Source organism: Lissotriton helveticus, chromosome 5_1 (genome assembly GCF_964261635.1).
Source record: "Lissotriton helveticus chromosome 5_1, aLisHel1.1, whole genome shotgun sequence".
Taxonomy (NCBI): Eukaryota; Metazoa; Chordata; class Amphibia; order Caudata; family Salamandridae; genus Lissotriton; species Lissotriton helveticus.
Window position 1 is genome coordinate 1706176054 of NC_136065.1, and position 21077 is coordinate 1706197130.

A 21077-nucleotide genomic window follows, 5' to 3' on the forward strand; every position below is an offset into this window, starting at 1 on the left:
ATGCAGTTCGGATAATTGTTGTTTAGCAATCATGTACATGTTCAGGTGGTACAAAGCTGATGCTGCTAATTTTCAAAGCTTGAATAGGAGTTTACTACTACACATGTATTCTCTAGCTACAAATGTTTTGTATGCTACTTTACCTGTGAAAAATGGAAAAACACAGCATTGAATTATCACTGCTGGATTTAGATTATTTATTGTGAACAATGATTGCTATTTTCAAGTAGATTATAACTTACATTTCAATAGCAAGACTACAATGAAGCACTGCCTTGTATATATATTACTGACAGACAAAGAATCTTTTACATCACATGAATTTTTAACAATTAATGAAAAAACCCAATGAAAAAAATCCTAGGACGTTTAACATGTCATGAGTGATGTAAATGTTAGGTCATGAGCAGTGCATGAAAATTACGCAATTTATAATATCATATAACTTGTTTATTTCAGTGTTTTTGTGTTTTTTAACAATAGCTCATGTCTCCAGTCTAAGTACTTCTGTGTTATATTTGCATACATATACATAACATGCCATCAAGATGTGCCATAGAGAGGCTGCCACACTAAACATTGCTTTTAGAAGGGATGGAGCATGGTAGCTTCTGACTTGAAATGCTTGACTAATATTGTTATACCATGTTTATTACATATTTTAAAATAGCTGTAAATGGTTTTAACCTGTACATTAAAAAAAATTAATACAACTGAATACAATAGTTTAAGAGCTTAGTAAGTGAATCTTTACTAAGGAGCCAATATATTTATTTTGTTTATAATTCCTGGCAATGTTTTATTTTTAAGTTTGACGCATGACTATATCAGTATGACGGAGCCATTTGTCAAACTTATTTTTTATTCTCTATGCTGGATTTTCTATTTGAAAATAAAAAATAAAGGGCCCCATCGCCATAGGGGTTATCTCCCAAGGTGAGTGGGGCATTTTATTTGTGTTAATGCCTTTTACTGCCAAGGTTGGCCTGGCAGTAAGTGACAGTATAAACCAGTTATGTGTCTACCCATCTAAATTAGGTAGTCAATGCGCCGATGGCCCTTACTCTGTCAGGCCATCTGAGAAGTTAGTACGGAAGACAGAATGGTCTTCACTGTGGCCAAACTATGGCCTGCCCACATTTAAATCAAGCAGGCAGACCATCATCTTGGCAGTAAGGATACTTCTTCCCAATTGAGAAGAAGTATCCTTACCACCAAGGTATAAATCAGGACCTAGGATATCAAGATGGCTAAATTCGTGTGGTAGTGTAATTTACGTCTACGCATTAGGCTATGCATTAGCAATTACAGATGAATACAGTTTATTCCACTTGCTGAAAAAGGCAATGTGCTCTGCAAAGTAAACTATGCTGATATTAATTGATTGGTTAATTCAAAAGAATGAGTCGTGACGAGGAAAATACTAGAAAAATGCATATGTCTGGTACAAGAGACTGTTACATGTGGGGCAAAGTTTTTTCTACTGAACACACTAAGGAATAGATTCATGCAGGTAAAATCCGCTCGCAAAGATTCTGAGAATCTGCCCCTTTGCGACCGGTATTTTTACATTTCGGATGCATCATTCCAAATGCAAAAATGGCAAAATAAGAAATCGCAAATTTATGATTACTTGCATTTAAGGAAGCTCAAATTGAGATTCCTTAAATGCAATGCATTAAAGTTTAAAAAATAGCGATTTCGCTAATAGGGCTCGCAAATTGCCATGAAGTTGAACTTGATGGTAATTTGCAAAAACTTTGAAAAATGCACTAAAGTGCATTTTTCAAAGTTTCATGTTGCGCACACACATGCCCTAAGGGCATGTGTGTGCGCAACATATGCGCACAGATCAATTTCAGGGGTGCAACAGGGTGTCCTTTGGACACCCCTGCACCCTTGAAATCGCATTCTCAATTTGCGATTCGCTAATTGCGATTCGCAAATTGAGAATGTCTTCCCATTCATTCCTATGGGTCTCTAGGCCCATAGGGATGAATGGGGAGGTATTCCTTAATTGCGACTCGCAATTTGCGGGTCGCAATTAAGGAATTTTAAGAAATCGCTATTTTTTAAGCGATTTTTCCTTGCATAGCATTTTGCAATTCCTTATTAGCGATTCCTTATTTTTCGCTAATAAGGAATCGCAAAATGGATGCTTGATGTATCTGGGGGATATTCTTTTGAAGACACATACTCAAAATGCCTTTCTGTGGCAGATGGATTTAGAATTATGGATCAATAATATTGCACTGTTCAGGTGAACTTGAGATATTGTTTGCATTTACGATGCTTTATTAAATACCCTTGAAAATAACCGTTTTCTAAGAGCTGTTTTTACTTCCTCATTCCTTAGGCTATATATCAGAGGGTTTAACATTGGAGTAATGAATGCATAAAATGCTGCAAAAACCCGCTCCTTGCCCTGGGAATAATTTGAGCTTGGCTGCATGTATGCAAGAATGCAAGCCCCATAGAACAAGGAGACTGACGTTATGTGAGAAGCACACGTGGACACAGCTTTGCGCGTTCCTTGAGTGGATTTTAACTTCGAAATTTTTGTGAAGATGAGAATATACGAGAAAAATATAAGCATTAGGGGCAACAATAGGAGCACAACCGATGCTGCAGTATTGAAAATTTCATTTGCAGAAGTGTCCACACAAGGTAATCTCAGCAACGCTGGAACATCACAGAAAAAATGATAAATATAACGAGATTTACAAAAGGGTAAATGAAAAATAAACGATGTCTGACATACCGAGAATACAGTTCCAATAATCCAGGTGGTCAAAGCCAACTGAACACACTTGGATTGACTCATAATGGTCATGTAGTGGAGAGGGACGCAAATGGCTATGTAGCGGTCAAAGGCCATGACTGCAAGTAGAAAACACTCTGTCGCACCAAAGGAGAGAAAAAAACACATCTGTGCAGCACAACCCAGAAAGGAAATGCTCCTATCCTTCGTCAGGAAAGCTGTCAGCATCTTCGGGACAGTGACAGTTGTGAACGCGATCTCAACCAAAGACATGTTCTTGAGGAAATAGTACATGGGCGTATGAAGTGTGTGATCCACAGTTACTATAACAAATATTATACTGTTTCCCAGCAGAGTTAAGGTGTATGTGACTAGAAATAGAGTGAAGAGCACAATCTGCCACAGTGAAGGAAGATCGGAGAATCCATGGAGGATGAACTCTGTACTCGTGGTAAAATTTGATAGGGTCATTGAGTCACCTGATGAGAAAACATACCTAGACGTTAATGGTACAATACTCACAGAAAGTGACAAAAGCAATTATATTGGTAACTAAGGTTACACAGCCTAATTGTTTTGGTTGAATTTTTGAGATGGATAAAGTTATTCATAATTTTCACAACAAAGAGCATGGCTGCCACATTACTCAGAAATTGCTATACGCATTGAGGGACAGTTTTTTCCCTACTTCAATTTTTTTAGCTGTTAAACTAATGAATGACACTCATGCAATGGTGTTCCTGAAATACATTTCCTTAGACTATTTTAAAAGGTGCCTGGCATTAAGGCTAAAATGGCTTTAACAGCGTTTGACAATCTAATGGTGTATTTAAAACATAAGACATTTTAATATGCGTTAAGGTGTATGATTTAATTATGATTTAATTACATCTGGAAGATTCCAAATTATAACGTGTGGTACAAATCTGAGCCCCAGTAACTTCAGAAATAATGTTTTGTCACTACATTTACAGGGAGTGGAAAGTGACAGAGTGACCCAATTTGAACTGAGGAAAGTGAATATGTACTCCAAAATTAAGAAGAGATCTACTTTCACACCATATGTATTTTCTGCCTCCACTCCACTCAAACGCTCCGTCTATCATCCCCTTTGGTATCGCTTTGTTCGCCCTAAGTTGGCAGGGTATGCCCAGACGTGGGTCCCTTGCTTACTCTACCACTGGATTCAAGATAGCCTGGCTGATGAGGATTATGAATCCAAAACCGGTCCCAGGATGCTTGTTTCCAGTCCAGGGAAGACATGGTTTGGCAGTTCGGGCTGGACTGTTCCCATGAGGCACTGAGTCAGACTGATTTGCATATGGCCATGTCTGAACTGGGGTGGTGGAGTGAGCTAAAGAATGGTGATGGATTAAACCCAAATCAGTTGACTGGGGATGAGTGTTTGATTTGCTCAAACGCTCCGTCCATCATCCCCTTTGGTATCGCTTTGTTCGCCCTAAGTTGGCAGGGTATGCCCAGACGTGGGTCCCTTGCTCACTCTACCACTGGATTCAAGATAGCCTGGCTGATGAGGATTATGAATCCGAAACCGGTCCCATGATGCTTTTTTCCGGTCCGGGGAAGACATGGTTTGGCAGTTCGGACTGGACTGTTCCCATGAGTCACAGAGTCAGACTGATTTGCATATGGCAACGTCTGAACTGGGGTGGTGGAGTGACCTAAAGAATGGTGATGGATTAAACCCAGATCAGTTGACTGGGGTGAGTATTTGATTTGCTCAAATGCTCCGTCCATCATCCCCTTTGGTATCGCTTTGTTCACCCTAAGTTGGCAGGGTATGCCCAGATGTGTGTCCCTTGCTCACTCTACCACTGGATTCAAGATAGCCTGGCTGATGAGGATTACAATCCGAAACCGGTCCCAGGATGCTTGTTTCCGATCCAGGAAAGACATGGTTTGGTAGTTCGGGCTGGACTGTTCCCATGAGGCACAGAGTCAGACTGATTTGCATATGGCCATGTCTAAACTGGGGTGGTGGAGTGAGCTAAATAATGGTGATTGATTAAACCCAGATCAGTTGACTGGGGGTGAGTGTTTGATTTGCTCAAACGCTACGTCCATCATCCCTTTCGGTATCTCTTTTTCCTCCACTTCTAGCTAGCATAATAGATATGGGGGTAAAGACACCCATGATAATTGGTGATTGCTCCTTAATACCAGCCGCCATTGGTGGCATTGCCAAACAATGAGTGCCGGTGGCCCTAACTGGCGACCACCGGCTAAGATTAAACACTGCTTAAACGATTCTGAATTACTTGATGTGGCGTAATCTTGGACATTTAGTGTAAGCCTCATGCAATATGCTGAAAAAGACATAAGATCAAGCCAGGATAAACAACATTGTACCTGGTTCTAATATAAACCCCATATTATTATATTTTGTTTACATTAATTCCTAATCTCTTTTGTGAGTGTAAAAACTCTAGAGAATGAGGCCTTAATGGGTGAGCACCACTTGAAACAAAGGGAAACATGTATTTGAGACTTTGAACTTTATAGCTGGTTTCTCTACAATTATATCAACAGAATATGTCACATCTATTTGAAGGGGGCATGATATTTATAATCCATTATTACAATTGCCCGGAAAACATTTTCAAGTTGTCTGTGCTTTGCCCATCTGCTTAGTTATTTTCAAATGTTCAAAATTGCTATGAAATTGCATGGATGGAGAACCAATGTGTTAGACCTGTCAGCCTTAGGGGGTTCTTCCCCCAAACATGTTGCCTGCCTGCCTCCAATTTTGCCGAATTCTCTTTTTGTTGGCCTTAGGCTAACCAGTACTTGAGGTGCTTGTGTTCATTCCCCTGAACATGGTTTGATCAGCATATACCTAATTGGCACATTTAATTTACTTTTAAGTCCCTTGTAGAGTGGTGTACCATATACCGATGGCCTGTAAATCAAATGATACCAGTGGGCCTGCAGCAGCCGCAAACAATTCCCAGGCCTGCCATGCAGCCTGAATGTAGTGTTTCACTACCATGTTAACTCAGCATTTAAAATCCCTTGCCACGCCTTAAACTAGCTTTTACATTTTACTTGTCCTAGTAGTCATAAATTCTAAAATTAGTTTTTCACTACTATGAGGCCTATCCCTCTCATAGGATAATATTGGGGGTTCCTCATGTTATGTTATGTTATGTTATGTTATGTTATTTATTCTTTTATATAGCGCACGGCTACTCAAAAAGAGTGTCCCGGCGCTTTATTGAAGAAGGAAGGCTGCCACACAATAACATAACACCGATAAAAGAAAGAACAGAAATACAGAACAAGAACAAACAGGAAACCGGCTACTGAGTGAACAACCAGGTTTTCAAACCTTTTCTAAAAGCAAGGAGACTAGAAGCTCCCCGGAGGGCAAGCGGCAAAGAATTCCACAGCTGTGGTGCCAGCAAACCAAAGGAGCGGCCTCCCAGGCGCGCTCTCTGCACACGCGGGACGACCGCCAAAAACAGAGATTCTGACCTCAAGGACCTAGTCGGTTGATAAAAGACCAGTCTCTTTTGAAGGTATTTAGCTCCCACCATGTGGAGAGCTTTGTAGGCCAGAGTCAAAGCCTTGAAGGCAATCCGTTTCCGGATGGGAAGCCAGTGCAGAGTTATCAACAGGCCAGATGCACTGGCCCGCCTGTTTAATCCAAAGATTGCTCTCGCGGCAGCGTTCTGCACCACTTGAAGCCGCTGCAGCAAGTACTCTGGAAGGCCCAGGTAAAGAATGTTGGAATAATCCAACCTGGACCCAATCAGAGCCTGCACTGTCACTTTCCTGTGCTCCTCGGACAACAGGGGAAGAAACCTCCGCAGCATCCTGAGGATGCCGAAGCAGGTGCCTGCCACCCCAAGGATCTGGGATTTCAATGTTAATCCTTTGTCCATCTTGACCCCCAGATTTTTAGCGACATGGGAAGAGCAGGATGGAGGAAACATATTAATCGGCCACCAGGCCTGCCAGTCTGGCTCTGTGTCACACCCGAAGAAGAGTACCTCGGACTTATCGGAATTGCACTTGAGGCTGTTCAGATGGAACCAATGGAAAACAGCCCCAAGGCAATCCCGGATACTCACCTCCTCAAAGTCTCCTCCCCTCTGACAAGAGAAGAGGAGCTGGGTGTCATCAGCGTAAGACACGATCCGGGCGCCATACGACTCCGCCAACGCCGCCAATGGGGTCATGAAGATGTTGAAAAGGGTTGGGCTCAAAATAGAGCCCTGTGGGACCCCGACTCCCAGAGGCGGCATCACGGCGGAGTCTGGTGGCGCCCAGACCGTTTGCCGGCGGCCGGCTAGGAAGGAAGAAAACCAATCGAGCACCGTCCCCCGTAGACCTATCTCAAAAAGTCTTGCGAGAAGGCCATCATGGGGGACGGTGTCGAATGCCGCCGACAAGTCCAGCATCACCAGCATGACTTTGCCCCCTGAGTCCAGAACACCTTTAATGGTTTCTAAGACCTCAAGGAGCGCAGTCTCTGTGCTTAGATGGGGACGAAAACCAGACTGGGTGGCGTGCAAGATCTCATTGGTTTCAAGAAAATTGGAAAGCACAGCCTGAACGTGCTTTTCCACAATCTTCGAGAAAGCCGGCAGCAAAGAAATAGGCCTGTAATTGACCGGGGCCTTCGGATCCAGGCCAGATTTTTTCAACAATGGAATCACCATCGCCTGTTTCCAGGCTTGCGGGACCACTCCCCGACTCAACGAGAGATTTAACAGCGGGTTTGCCAGAGGGTTGATCACCTCCGCAACTTTCGCTAAAAATTTAGCGGGGCAAGGGTCGAGGGGCGACCCCGATTTAAGATTGCCCATTATCGCTAAAGAGTCCAGGGCAGACATCGGTGGAAACACATTCAGCGTCACAGCTGGCAAAGCCAGCGGGGATAAGGTGATCTCAGGATTAGTCTGGACCATAGGTCCAGGCGATGGAAAAGAATCCTGTATGCGTTGAATCTTGCTCGTAAAGAAATCAGCAAGGTCCGAAGCCCAGGTGCCAGAAGGTTTATCATCCGAGGTGTTAGACCATGGGGAGATAAATTCTCTCACAATGGAGAAAATCTCCTTGCAGGAGTTAGAAGCGGCTTCTATTCTCCTAGCAAGATATGCTTTCTTTTCCAGGCGAATGTCCCGGTGATAGGCTTTGACCACCGTCTGATAGGTCAGCTTGGCTACCGTATCATATTGTGCCCGCCAAGCTCTTTCGGCTACCTTACACTGCTGCCGCGAAGCCGACAGTGCAGCGGTAAACCAAGGCGCAGAGACCCGTTTCGGTGTCATGCGTGGTGTCAATTCCGGGGCCAGATCATTTAGCCTGTCTAGAAGCCAATCTTGCAAGGTCTCCAGATCCCTGTCCAAATCGCCCGAGAGGGAACACGGGTGATCCACAGCGGCCTGGGCCAGCAACTCTGGGGTCACTCGATGATAAGCTCTATGGACACGGCCCTGTTGCTGTGCCAGGGCAACCCTCGGTTTACATTTCATAATCTGTAATTTCTAATTGAGAGTAGGTTGAGCTATCATGTTTGGTGCCTATGAAATTGTAATGATAAATTCTCTTTAATGGCAAAGTCGCCTATTTCATCACAACCTTGAAAAACCCACTCCTATAAAAATGGAATGTTCCTGCTTTTAGCCCTGTGTGCCTGCAGCCTGTCTCTGATATACATCTGGGGAGGGAGACAGTTATGACTGAGAAGAGTTCCCGGACTTCCATTATGCAGAACTTCCCGAAGTGCTCGCGCTCGCTAACTCTTTTGGAACTCCACGAGCTCCATGTAACGTGGAGTGCTGAAAACTCTGCAAACTACGCGAGCAGAGCAGAGTTCACCACCCAGCTTAGGGACAGCTCAGTTTTGTGTCTATTTCGATTGACAGAAACACAATGGAAGCTTTAAATTGACTTGACGGGCCATCCTGGAAGGAGTGGAGTGAGGAGCTGGTTACAGCATCACACTTTGTCCTGTCCACATACAAAGGCCTGCATAACTCCCTGTAGTGAGTCTGGAGCCAGGGCAGGAAGGGAGGACCTCTATTCACTCAAAGGTTCTTCTTTAAAGTCTGCCCCACTTCAATGGCACCTATGGGGATAAGAACTTGACCTCAGTCCTCACCACTTCAGTACACTTATGGACCTGTGGATAATCTGCCAGAAAGAAAGGACTTACTGTGAAACTGAAGGACTGTCACAATGCTGAACTGCTGCTCTGGAAGAACTGCTCCCTTGCTCTGCTGACTTGCTGCACAGATATCCTTGCCTGGGTGAAAAGGTCTGGACCTGAATCTCTTGACCCCGGGAACTCAGAGTGACTCCATGGGCTAGTTTACTGTCCTCAAGCTCTGAATTCTCAGTGATATAAATGACTTCCAACTATTCTGCTGCTGCACCTGGACTGTACCCTCTGTGAGTCTGCCCTGCCAAGTTGTGCAACCTCAGTCCTGGACTCTTGGAAGTGAGCCTAAGGTGCTTGTCCTAGCAGAAGCAATGCATCACTGCTGCTGCAGAGATCAGAATCAGCACTTCACCATCACCTAGTGGTTGAGCACTGAAGCATCGCTGCTGCTGCAGATTGTTACTGGTGCATCATCCCTGTTGCATGGTTCAGAATGGGTGCATCAGTGCTGTTGCATAGCTCATAGTTGATGCATCACCTTCAAAACCACCACTGGTGGACGCTCTACACTGTGCAAAGTCCCTGCATCCCCATCGATGACAGCCTCAATGATGATGCTGAAACTCTGCCCTGAAGCAACCCACTCATCGGAGCTGATGCAACGCTCTGCTGAATGACCAGGACCAGAGCATTGCTTTGGCCACATGGATCGACACTGGCGCATCATCTTGTCTGGACTCCACATCCTCGCCTTTGACAGGATCCTCAGCTTTGACACAGTCCAGATGAAGGTACTTTTGCTCAGCTGGCCAAGCCTGGTCCCTGTCTCCAGCCCACTCTTAAATGCAGTTAGCCTGAACTTTTGACTCTGTCCGGGTCCAGTGTGACCACATCTCCTTTGTTGGCACATTGTGCTTTTTGGCTCTATTTTCACTTAGATTCTTAAAATTCATATCAGCAGTTCTACAATTTTATCAAAATATATTGTAGAATTATGTAGAAAGTGCTGAAATTGGAGGAGTGACATATAATTGCATTATATGTTATTTTTACTCAAACACGAGTCCCTGCACAACATCCTTGATTTGAAAATGTATAGGTACCAATACTCAGGAATTTTTTAGGGTTCAATAGAGATGTGTCCTTGCGCCTCTATTTTTCCCATCTATATTACTGATTAGCCTAAAGCAGTGGGAGCCACTAGTACATATCTACCTAAGCTGTCAACAAGTTTAGCATTATCTGCAGGAACTGCAGGCAGCAAACACTAGGGAGGCAACCATCTTGGATAGGAGTAAACATTAGGCCAGCCATACACACAGCTTCTGAAGAATGACATTTTTGGAGCATGTGAAGTACTCCGTGTTTGACATCCTTCTCCTCCTCCATGTTTCCACGCCCTGCCTGATACCATTCTGGGTTGACAGTCCATGCAAGCCGGGCAACAGTCCTCTGGGTGAAATTGACTGCACACATGCACTCACTACAGGAGAGGCATGAATAAAGATATCACTGTACATAGAGTGAGAAGACAATTCTGAGTATTAACTCAAACTCCCAAAAGCAAAGCACATCTAGTTAAAAAGTAAGAGCTGGTGATTGACAAGTGCCTAACTTTTAGCTTGGATACTGCAAGAAGGGCGGTAACATACTCATCTGCTCTGAACCTTGCTGTTCCAGAGTACAGAGAGGTTACCTGCTTATAGAAAATGATTCCAAAAAGGCCCTAGCTAGAGGGTCCCAAGTATTGCTCATAAGCACCAGCACTGGCAATTGCAATTATTCAATGATCCAACCATCAGATGATTTTATCAAAATTATTTTTCATTTTTATATTCATATAATAAGAACAAGATTCTCAACCCTTTTCAGGATAAATACATAGAAAATATACTACTCAACAATAAATATACATATACATAATGTCCGACACAGCTCATTCAGAAATATCAGTCATACTCAGATGCATTCAAGTAAGAACAGACATTCATACTACACAACTAACAATTTCATAACATCACAAATACATCAAGATGGTAAAACTGCCACAAGATGTTCAGATGACAAATTCTTGTGTATCATCCTGGTGGTGGGAGGAGTCACAATAAATTAAACGCCAACGTGCGTATCAGTGTGAAGCCCCAGCCAGGGCAACACCTTCATCAGAGCGAGGATGGAAAGTGGTGTGGGACAAACAAACACACCTGTGGGTAATTGCTATAGTATTTCCAACTAGTACAATCGGGGAAGGCAACCAATGGGTCAACTCAACTATTTATCCAGAATTTTCCAGATAGCCAGGATTCAATATTTCACTGAAGCAGACACTGGTTGACAACTGCTAAAGGGGCCACTAGCAGATAGCTGTCGAAATAGTATAGCGGATGGGTTGTGGGATTAGGCTTCGCAGGTATCTCATAAGAAGTATGTCCTTTCAGGTTTAGAAGATAACAGCTTTCAAGACATACTCTTCCGGGAATACGGCGTGGCAGGAATCCCTGAACTCTGAACCTTGCTGTTGTCATATGTGACTTCTGGTTCCTGTGCATGTGGTAAAAGTGTGGACTAGTTTGACAATATGTATTCAGATCTGACACCAGAGTGAGGAGTGGCAAGAATTCAGTTATGTCACAGCAAACATTTTAGCAGGAATACTGTTTCAATTTTTCTAAATGCCATTTGGATTGTAATCCACCTGCAACAGATCATCTGCAGGCAGGAATGGGCTAGTCCAAAAGGAAGTGACAATGCAAGTATTGGGTATTTAGTGAGCAGTCCAGGGCTAGTTTGCATTGTGGAGTAGGTTAAAATGTGCAAAATTGCACATTTATAGATATATCTACTTTAACTTAGTCAAAGTTGACAATATAGCATTGAATCTGTACCTGTGAATGGCTGTTAATCCCGCTATAAGTCTAACTACAAGTAAACATTTGAGAAAGCACTATGCGGCATATTACAACAATAATAATAATAATAATAATACAGACACTTGTAGAGCGTGACAGTTACTTCCAACAGATGTGTCCCAGCGCTAAACGATCAGCAGTACACAGATGGAGAACCAAAAGGCAAAGCCTCCTACCCACTAATCTGCCCTGAAGAGCCAGGTCTTAACCATTTTCTTAAAAAGGGGCTCTGTATCAATGTTGTGGAAGTCACTTGGCAAGGAGTTCTACAATTTAGCAGCCCCAACCGTGAAGGATCTGCACCCCCATGCAAGCCTTCTTGAAATGGGGTGTATGGAGTAGCTTTTGAGATTTGGACCTTAAAGATCTCGTCTGCTTATAGCCGCATAGTCTTTGTTGCAAATAGGGGCAGTTACCATGCGTGGTTCGGAATGCAAGCGTCAGAGCCTTGAACTCAATCCTTTTGGCCACTGGTAACCAATGGAGCTCTTTTAAATCCGGAAGACATGCTCGTGGAAAGGGTCATGCCAAATCAGTCTTTCAGCCTCATTTTGCATGCTCTAAAGGCGTCTGATTAGGTACTTTGGCAGACCCAAATAAAGGCCATTGCCAGTCTGGATGTCACCGTGGCATGATCTTTGATTTTTCGGCACTCTTCTACCAACAAATGCAGAAATGTCCGCATATTTCTCAATTTACTAAAAAAGGTAGCTAATACCTGGCGTATCGGTGCAGAAAATGAGAGATCAGCCTCCCACTTCACACCAAGATTTTTTATAATATCTGCAGGTGTGGGGGGAGGTCCCATTTCTGTTGGCCACCAGAGATCTGCTGTTGGAGGTGGCACTTTCCCAAAGAACATCACCTCCATCTTTCCTGCGTTGAGTTTGAGTTTGTTATTGTTCATCCACAAAGCGATGTCTCTCAGGCAGCTCTTGAAGGAGTCCTCGGTCTGCTCTTTAAAAATAAAGACCAGCTGGGTGTCATAGGCGTACAAAATTACTTTTACCCCCCAGTTGGCTATCAAAGAGAACAGTGGAGCCAGGTAAAGGTTAAACAAGAGTGGACTCAGCGCTGACCCCTGAGGGACTCCACACCAAAGCTGTTTCAGTTTAGACACAAAGGGTTGCAGCGCGACCTTCTGTGAGCGATTATTCAAGTAAGAGTTCAGCCAGGACAGTGCCATACCCCAATGCCCATCTCATGCAGTCTCTGACAGAGCAAGGTGTTGTTGACAGTGTCGAATGTCGCCTATAGATCCAGAAGCACCACCATCGAGGATGCCCCTGAATCCACCGCCTGTCTCACCAACTCAGTCAACTCAAAGAGGGCCGCCTCGGTACTAAAACCAGACTGTAAACTGGATTGTGTATCATGTAAGATGCCCTTACTCTTAATGAAGTTTTACAATTGTTGCTGCACCAGTTTTTCCAGCATATTTGCTGGTGCAGGCAACAGAGAGATAGGCCTATAGTTATTCAAATCCCTAGTATCCCCATTAATTTGTTTCCTCAGTGGGAGGAGCGTGGTATGTTTTCAAATATCTGGGAAGATGTCGGTTGCAAGGGAAGAGTTCCATATGTGAGCCAGCATGTCTTTTAGAGAGTGTGCCATCACTTTCTAAAGTTTAGGGGGCAAGGGTCATCTGGTGCCGCTGACTTACACCTCTGAATTCCTGCCAGCTCTTCTTGCTGGGAGATAGGAATAACATTTGTAAGTGAAGACTCTGGAGTGCATCCTTCCCTCCTATCAGATGTCTCTGTCTCCAGCATTGCTGAAAAGGAATTGTAAACTTTCTGAATTTTATTGTCACAAAAGTCTAAAATATTTTCGCACAAGTTGACGGAGGGTTGCACATCAATCTCTAATGCTCTAGGCTTGAGAAAGGAGTTGACCACCTTAAATACCTCTTTGGTAGAGTTGTTAGCCTTGTAAATTCATATAGCTTGGTAATCCCTCCTACCTACCTTTATCAATTTGTGCAACTCTTTCAATGAGTTTCTAAAGGTGGTTTTGGCAGGCTCAAAATAGTTTACCCTCCACTGCTGTTCCAGTCATTTACAACTGCTCCTGGCAGACCTTAGTGATTCTGAGAACCAAGGGGCAGAGGGGGAAAGCCTCCATGACCTAGTGGGTCTGGCCGAGGCCATAGGGTTCAACTGCTTTCAAAATCCACTGATTTAGAGCCAAGTAATCCGCATTAGGATCAGAAGAGAGTGTGGGTTGGCTGGCCTGTAAAAAGGGTCCAAGGATGCTGCTGTGAGGTTTCTCCAACTTCTTTTGATAAAAGCTTGGTTACCCCTACTCTTACAAGGTTTATCCACACTAAAGAAGAATGGGATCAGACAGTGGTCAGACCAGACCAATTTGATGGGGGCCTCTGTGTGCAGGAATGCCAGGTTAGAGAACACGAGGTCAATGGCGTGCCCTGCCTTATGGGTGGAGGAGATAACATGTTGCATTAGATTGGCCCCCATGAGGGACAACATCAGCTAAGCTGTCTGCATGCAAGTTGGATCATTCACATGTGAGTTGAAATCACCTAATACAGTAAAATGTGAATACAATAGCGATTTCTGGGCAATGTAATTGCAAAGCTCATGGTTTATGTTAGGTGCACAATCCAGTGGCCTATAAATGAGGATGCTTGAGAAGGAGGTTGAAAGGTCCATTTGAAAACAGAAGTTAAGACCCTCAATCCCCTCCAGATTAAGTAGTGCTGATGAAGCTAGCACCCAAGAGTCCTTAAAAATAATGGCTACCCCTGCACCTTTTTTTCAACTCTCCCTATTGGCGCAGCACATTTTAAAACCAGGAGGGATGGCTAGGGCCACTGTAGAAACAGAATCCGCGTTCAGCCATGTTTCTGTTAAAAACATGATGTCCCATGCATTATTTGCTAGAGTGAACCATAGATCCTCGGCATGCTTGGGCAGTAATCTACAGTGTACTAGACATGCCTTAATCATGTTAGCACGCCCGCCCCTCCCTCGGATAGCGCAATCCTTGTCACTAATCCCTACAAGTCCAGTGTACTTCCCAAGCTCCCAGGAGAAGTCAGTGCAAGTGCATGGAAGCATGTCGGTGGCTAGCCTAATAGCATGGGCCCTAGGACATGTCTTCCCTCTGCAAGAGAGCAAAACATCCCTAGACCAGTGGATAGTCAAACCACTGGTCTGTTGGGCAGCATGGCTGGTGTTGGCAGTGGTCTAGCCGCGGACGGGTGAAGTTGGGCTTTACAGTAGGAGTGCCCGCAGCGTGCGTCCGCAGAAGGTCCGCAGCACCAATGTGGACTAAGTAGTGAAGCCAGACCTGGAAATGAGTGAGTTCGAGGGGTGCGTCCGGGCACCCATTTGGACTAAGTAGTGGTGCTGGAACCGGAAATGAGGGAGTTCGAGGGATGGAGTCAAGTCCCTCTGTACAATCGGACCAACAAAGCTGTGATGGAACGGGGACTTGTGACCTAAATCAAAGTGAAAGTGTGCATACAAGGTAATCCCCCCATTAAACCCCACCTTAAAATACCAAGTTAAACATCAGGCTTTTAAAATTCTAAAACAATTTTTAAAAAACAATTGCCACTCGGGTTCGGGACCGTAGCCAAACTGACACTGGTAGCTTTAGCCTACCTCTTGCTACTACCTCTCGATGTCTTGTCGGCGGTCCTGACTGCCTAATTTTAATGCCACCACACATGGTGTGGTCACATTCTCCCTTTTCTCTATGGGAGCTTGCATTATGGCCGTAAACCGGGCATAACAGAAGCTCCCGAAGGTGCGCCAAAGATAAGCCCGTCTGCGCCCGTCCGTGCCTGGCCCGCGCCCAGCGCCATGACCCCTGGCCCTCCCCGCCGAGGCAAGATGACCCGACTGACCTACGACGCCGCCACTCTCAACACACTCAATGCCGGCCGGACCCATGCCTGCTGCCGAGCCACCCCGAGACGCACCCACGGACCCTTCACCTGCTGCACCTGCAAGTTCACCTGCCTCCGAACCTGCCCCGCACCCGCCAAGACAAACACCAGCAGCAACCACCTCAAGTGCATCCTGATCAACACCCGCTCCGTCCACAGACACGCCGTGGAACTCTGGAACCTCCTCGACGCTACATCACCGGACGTCGCCTTCCTCACGGAAACCTGGATGAATGCCTCCTCTGCACCCGACATCGGCATCGCCATCCCGGACGGGTACAAGATCATCAGGAGGGACCGCATCAACCAGACCGGAGGTGGCATCGCCATCGTCCACAGGAACACCATCCGCATCACGACCGACGCCAACGACTCCTTCGCCGCAGCCGAACATCTCCACTTCCAGATTCACACCGACCCTAAGACGACCCTCAGAGGCACCCTCGTCTACAGACCCCCCGGGACCACGCACACAATTCGGCGAAGACATCACAGACTTCATCAGCCCGCACGCCCTCCCCTCCACTGACTACATCCTCCTCGGGGACCTCAACTTCCACCTGGAGAACAACAAGGACCGCAACACCACCGCCCTGCTGGAAAACCTTGCCAACCTCGGACTCAAGCAACTGGTCAACACCCCCACCCACTACGCTGGTCACACGCTTGATCCCGTCTTCTCTTCCAGCAAGTACATCACCTTCAGCCACGCCACCGTACTCCACTGGACCGACCATAGCTGCGTCCACTTCAGCTTCAAAAGATCCATGACCCACCACCACCCGCAACAGGTACCTCACAGGAATTGGAGCAAGATCACCGCAGACCAGCTCACCACCTCCCTCAGCCAGAGCCCACCCGCCAACACAACAGACCCCAACGAAGCAGCCCGCAACTTCACACAGTGGCTGACCGCCTGCGCCGACGACCTTGCGCCACTAAAGAACCCTCCCAGCAGACCCAGGAGCAAGAAGGCATCCTGGTTCACCGACGACCTCAAGGACTCCAAGAAGACCTGCCGCACCCTCGAGAAAGCCTGGCTCCTCCACCCGACCACCGACAACATGACCGCCCTCAAACACGCTACCCGCAAGCACCACCAGCTCATCCGCACCACCAAGAAGAAATCCCTGAAGGAACGACTGGACAACAACGCCCACGACAGCAAAGAGCTCTTCACTATCGTCAAGGAGTTCTCCAACCCCAGCACCGGCACCAACGACATCACTCCGTCACAAGACCTCTGCGATTCCCTCGCCTCGTTCTTCCACCGCAAGATCGTCGACATTTACAACAGCTTCGGCGCCCCACCCACGCACCCAACCGTCGAACCAATGCCCCCCACCGCCACCCTTCGCACCTGGACCACGGTGACCACCGAAGACACAGCCCGCACGATGAACACCATCCACTCCGGATCACCAACCGACCCCTGCCCACACCACGTCTTCAACAAGGCCAACTCCACCATCGCACCCCAACTCCGGAACATCATCAACGCCTCCTTCAACACCGCCACCTTCCCGGAGAGCTGGAAGCACGCCGAGATCAGCACCCTCCTGAAGAAACCTACAGCGGACCGCACCGATCTCAAAAACTTCCGCCCCATCTCGCTCCTCCCTTTTCCTGCTAAAGTCATCGAGAAGATCGTCAACAGACAGCTGACCGCCTTCCTCGAGACGAACGGATCCCTCGACCCCTCGCAGTCCGGCTTTAGAGCCAACCACAGCACCGAGACCGCCCTCATCGCAGCCACCGACAACATCCGGACCCTGCTCGACAAGGGGGAAACAGTGGCCCTCATCCTCCTGGACCTCTCCGCTGCGTTCGGCACGGTCTGCCACCGCACCCTAGTCCAGCGCCTCAGCAACATCGGTATCCAAGAGAAGGCACTGGAGTGGATCATCTCATTCCTCGCCGGAAGAACACAAAGAGTCCGCCTCCCCCCGTTTCGCTCCGAGGCCACCGAAGTCATCTGCGGCATCCCGCAAGGATCTTCACTCAGCCCCACCCTCTTCAACATCTACATGAAACCTCTCGCAGCCATCGCACGCCAGCACAACTTCAACATCATCTCTTACGCCGACGACACCCAACTGATCCTCTCCCTCACCAGAGACCCCGACACCGCCAGAACCTGCCTACACGAAGGGATGAAAGACGTCGCCGAGTGGATGAAGGACAGCCGCCTGAAACTGAACTCGGACAAGACGGAAGTCCTCATCCTGGGATCTTCGCCCTCCGCCTGGGACGACTCCTGGTGGCCCCCAGCCCTGGGCACCGCACCCAAGCCAACCGACCACGCACGCAACCTGGGCTTCATCCTGGACCCCTCCCTCTCAATGACCAGACAAGTCAACGCCGTCTCCTCATCGTGCTTCAACACCCTGCGTATGCTTCGCAAGATCTTCCGCTGGATCCCGACCGAGACCAGGAAGACTGTCACCCAGGCGCTTGTCACCAGCCGACTGGACTACGGAAACACCCTCTACGCCGGAACCACAGCCAAGCTACAGAAAAGACTCCAGCGCATCCAGAACGCCTCCGCCCGACTCATCCTGGATGTCCCCCGACGCAGCCACATCTCCAGCCACCTGAGGAACCTGCACTGGCTCCCCGTCGACAAGAGGATCACGTTCCGGCTCCTCACCCACGCACACAAGTCTCTCCACAACCTGGGCCCCAAGTACCTCAACGACCACCTGACCTTCTACACGCCCACCCGCCAGCTACGGTCCACCAGCCTCGCCCTCGCAGCCGTACCACGCATCCGAAGAGCCACCGCCGGAGGAAGATCCTTCTCTTACCTGGCTGCCAAGACTTGGAACTCCCTCCCCATCCACCTTCGGCTGACCCAGGACCATCTCGCCTTCAGGAAACAACTCAAGACCTGGCTGTTCGAGCAGTAGCATACCCCTCCCCCCAAGCGCCTTGAGACCCTCCCGGGTGAGTAGTGCGCTATACAAATGGCATGATTGATTGATTGATTGATTGATTGAGCACGTCGGAAGCAAGCATGTATGAACGGCCAGCTTAAATTCTGACCGGCTGCATCGTAATTAGCCGGTCAGAATTGAAATCTATGATGTCGGTCATAAAGCTTCTGACATAAGGTCGGAGGCTTTATGGCCGATAGTAATCGGCCCCTACGTGTGAGATGCTGAGGGAGAGGATAGTGCAAAGAAGAAATAATTGAATGGCCCTACGGATTCCTTAGGGCTGTGACCCACAGTCTGTAGTTGTCCACCATCTACGGTGACCGCAGTATATTATTTTGTGTGGGCATCCGTTCTTGAGTTTATTATAGATGTATGACATGTAGTTGACAGTACTCACCACTGTCGGATAAGTGTAAGATGTCACCACAGCTTAACTAAGGATTCCAGTGGTCGACACAAAGGAGAGGAGCCTCACAATATTTCTGCTTTTAATTAGGTATCTCAACCAGAGACATTTTAAGGCATGGGCAAAGTGGGCCCTGGCCAGGCCCCAGCCTTTCAGGAGGACTCCTGAAAGGGCCAGCTCTATTCTTTAAATATCGTTTTTCTTTAATTTATTTTCAATATGGGTTAAATATTTGAATCTGTTACATACATGTGACAGAAAAAAAGGTTTGTTAACCAACACCATGCCACATCCATAAAAACAGTTTCTTTTCAATCAAGACAGAACTTAACATATTGAAAATGGCAGGGGATGTCACAACAATTATTACCAGTAATACTAATGAGCTGGTGCTGAATTTTAATGTTGAAAATACATGTCACTATCCCTGAATATCATGTGTAAAAACATTCACAATTTGGACAGCTGTGCCTGTGTACTGTGAGTGACCTGACAAGAGAGAGCATAAAAGTGCTGTAATTTGTAAGCTCAAAACAGTTCTGAACAGAGGCCCACAAAATATGTTTGGCCCAGGATCCCCAAAATCTTTAAGATGCCCTGATCCCATGTATCAGTCCTGAGGAGACCCCTTATCAGCAGGATTGAAAAGCATCTACATATTTCCCAGGGGTAAAATGCATATTTCAAAATTTCTGTCTGGAGTGCCATGTTTGTGAAGGAAGGAATATATTGAAATACCCCACTGTCTTCCTCAAAAGCAACTTGTTCCGGCTTTGTTTCCCCAGGACATTTATAAAAGTTGATGTTCTAATTCATGGATATAGAAACTAACTACACCATTTTGGGATGAGATTTAGGAAATGGTGTGTGTTTTCTAGAAGTTTTTGCTTTAATTTTACCCTCCTTTCCAAGGCACCTGTATATCATGTTTTCATATGAGTGTGTATTTTTCATAAAATATTATGGCCCCCTTTGCTTTTTCTCCTCCAAGGTTTACATGGAGGAAGGAGCTCCATTTATACCCTGGAGGAGAGGAAACTCGTAATATGTTCCGAACAAGCATATTAAGGCACCTGACCACTGCCCCAATGCCAGGGAACGGTGGTTCCCAGGCAGAGCTGGTGATTCCACTGTGGTCCGACTGGCCAACTACTAATGGGGCGGTCAGACCTCCGGTGCAGTGGTGGCTGAATTGCAACACACAGATCAATATCAAAGTACTCTAAGTGCCTAATACAGAACAACCTGACCAAGCTGATTATAGCTAGGGGTATGTCTTTAAGAAAGTTAAGGCAGAGTGAAGGAGAAAAGGGGCATGGCTTCCGAACACCTCTTAGCAATCCCACTGTGTGGGACTTACAGGAGGTAACAGGAGGGGTACCCCTCTTTCTATTACCTCCAGTAAGTCCTAAAATGCAGGATTGCTGAGAAGTTGTCAGAGGCCTGGCCTCTCTTCTCCTTCACTATGCCTTAACTTTCTCTGCACACTTCTAATTGGGGGATGAAGTACCCTTGGATCTTCAGGGTCCTTGGGGCCAACTAGCACTCGTGTTACCTCCAGTAAGACCCACACAGCTGCATTGCTAAGAGGTCATCAGAGGCCTCGCCACCTTTCTCCACCACTCTTCAAATAGGGATCCTCAAAAAAGTGGGAGGGCTCCATTCCCAGGAAATGCTCATTTAAAAATAATAATTTATGTTAAAAAGGAGGGGGGCACGTGGTCCCCCTCCTGAGGCCAATTTAGGCCGGGGACCCAACTCCGCAGTGCCATGTCTTTATATTTTTGTTTATAATGGAGAGAAGCCGCTCGTCTCCCTCCCCAGGCCTATTTCAGCTCTGAGGATCATATCCCCGGGGCATGGCCACCTCATTGGCGACCACTTGGAGATCCTGAAGGCCCGGCCTCCTGCAGTAGACAGCATTGCTTTTAGACAGAGAGATCTGCTAACATGCAGCTCCCTCTGTCCGAAAGCAATTTTGTGCAGCTTTCGTACAAGCGAAAGCATTTTCTGCTT

General features: G+C 46.6%; 1 protein-coding gene across 1 annotated transcript; it reads right to left on the reverse strand.

The window, feature by feature from the left end:
* Positions 1–2284: 2284 nt before the first annotated feature.
* On the reverse strand, positions 2285–3232 carry LOC144752767 (olfactory receptor 10A5-like). The gene has a single exon (XM_078640620.1). The coding sequence runs from the start codon at positions 3230–3232 to the stop codon at positions 2285–2287; it is 948 nt and encodes a 315-aa protein (XP_078496746.1).
* Positions 3233–21077: the final 17845 nt, after the last annotated feature.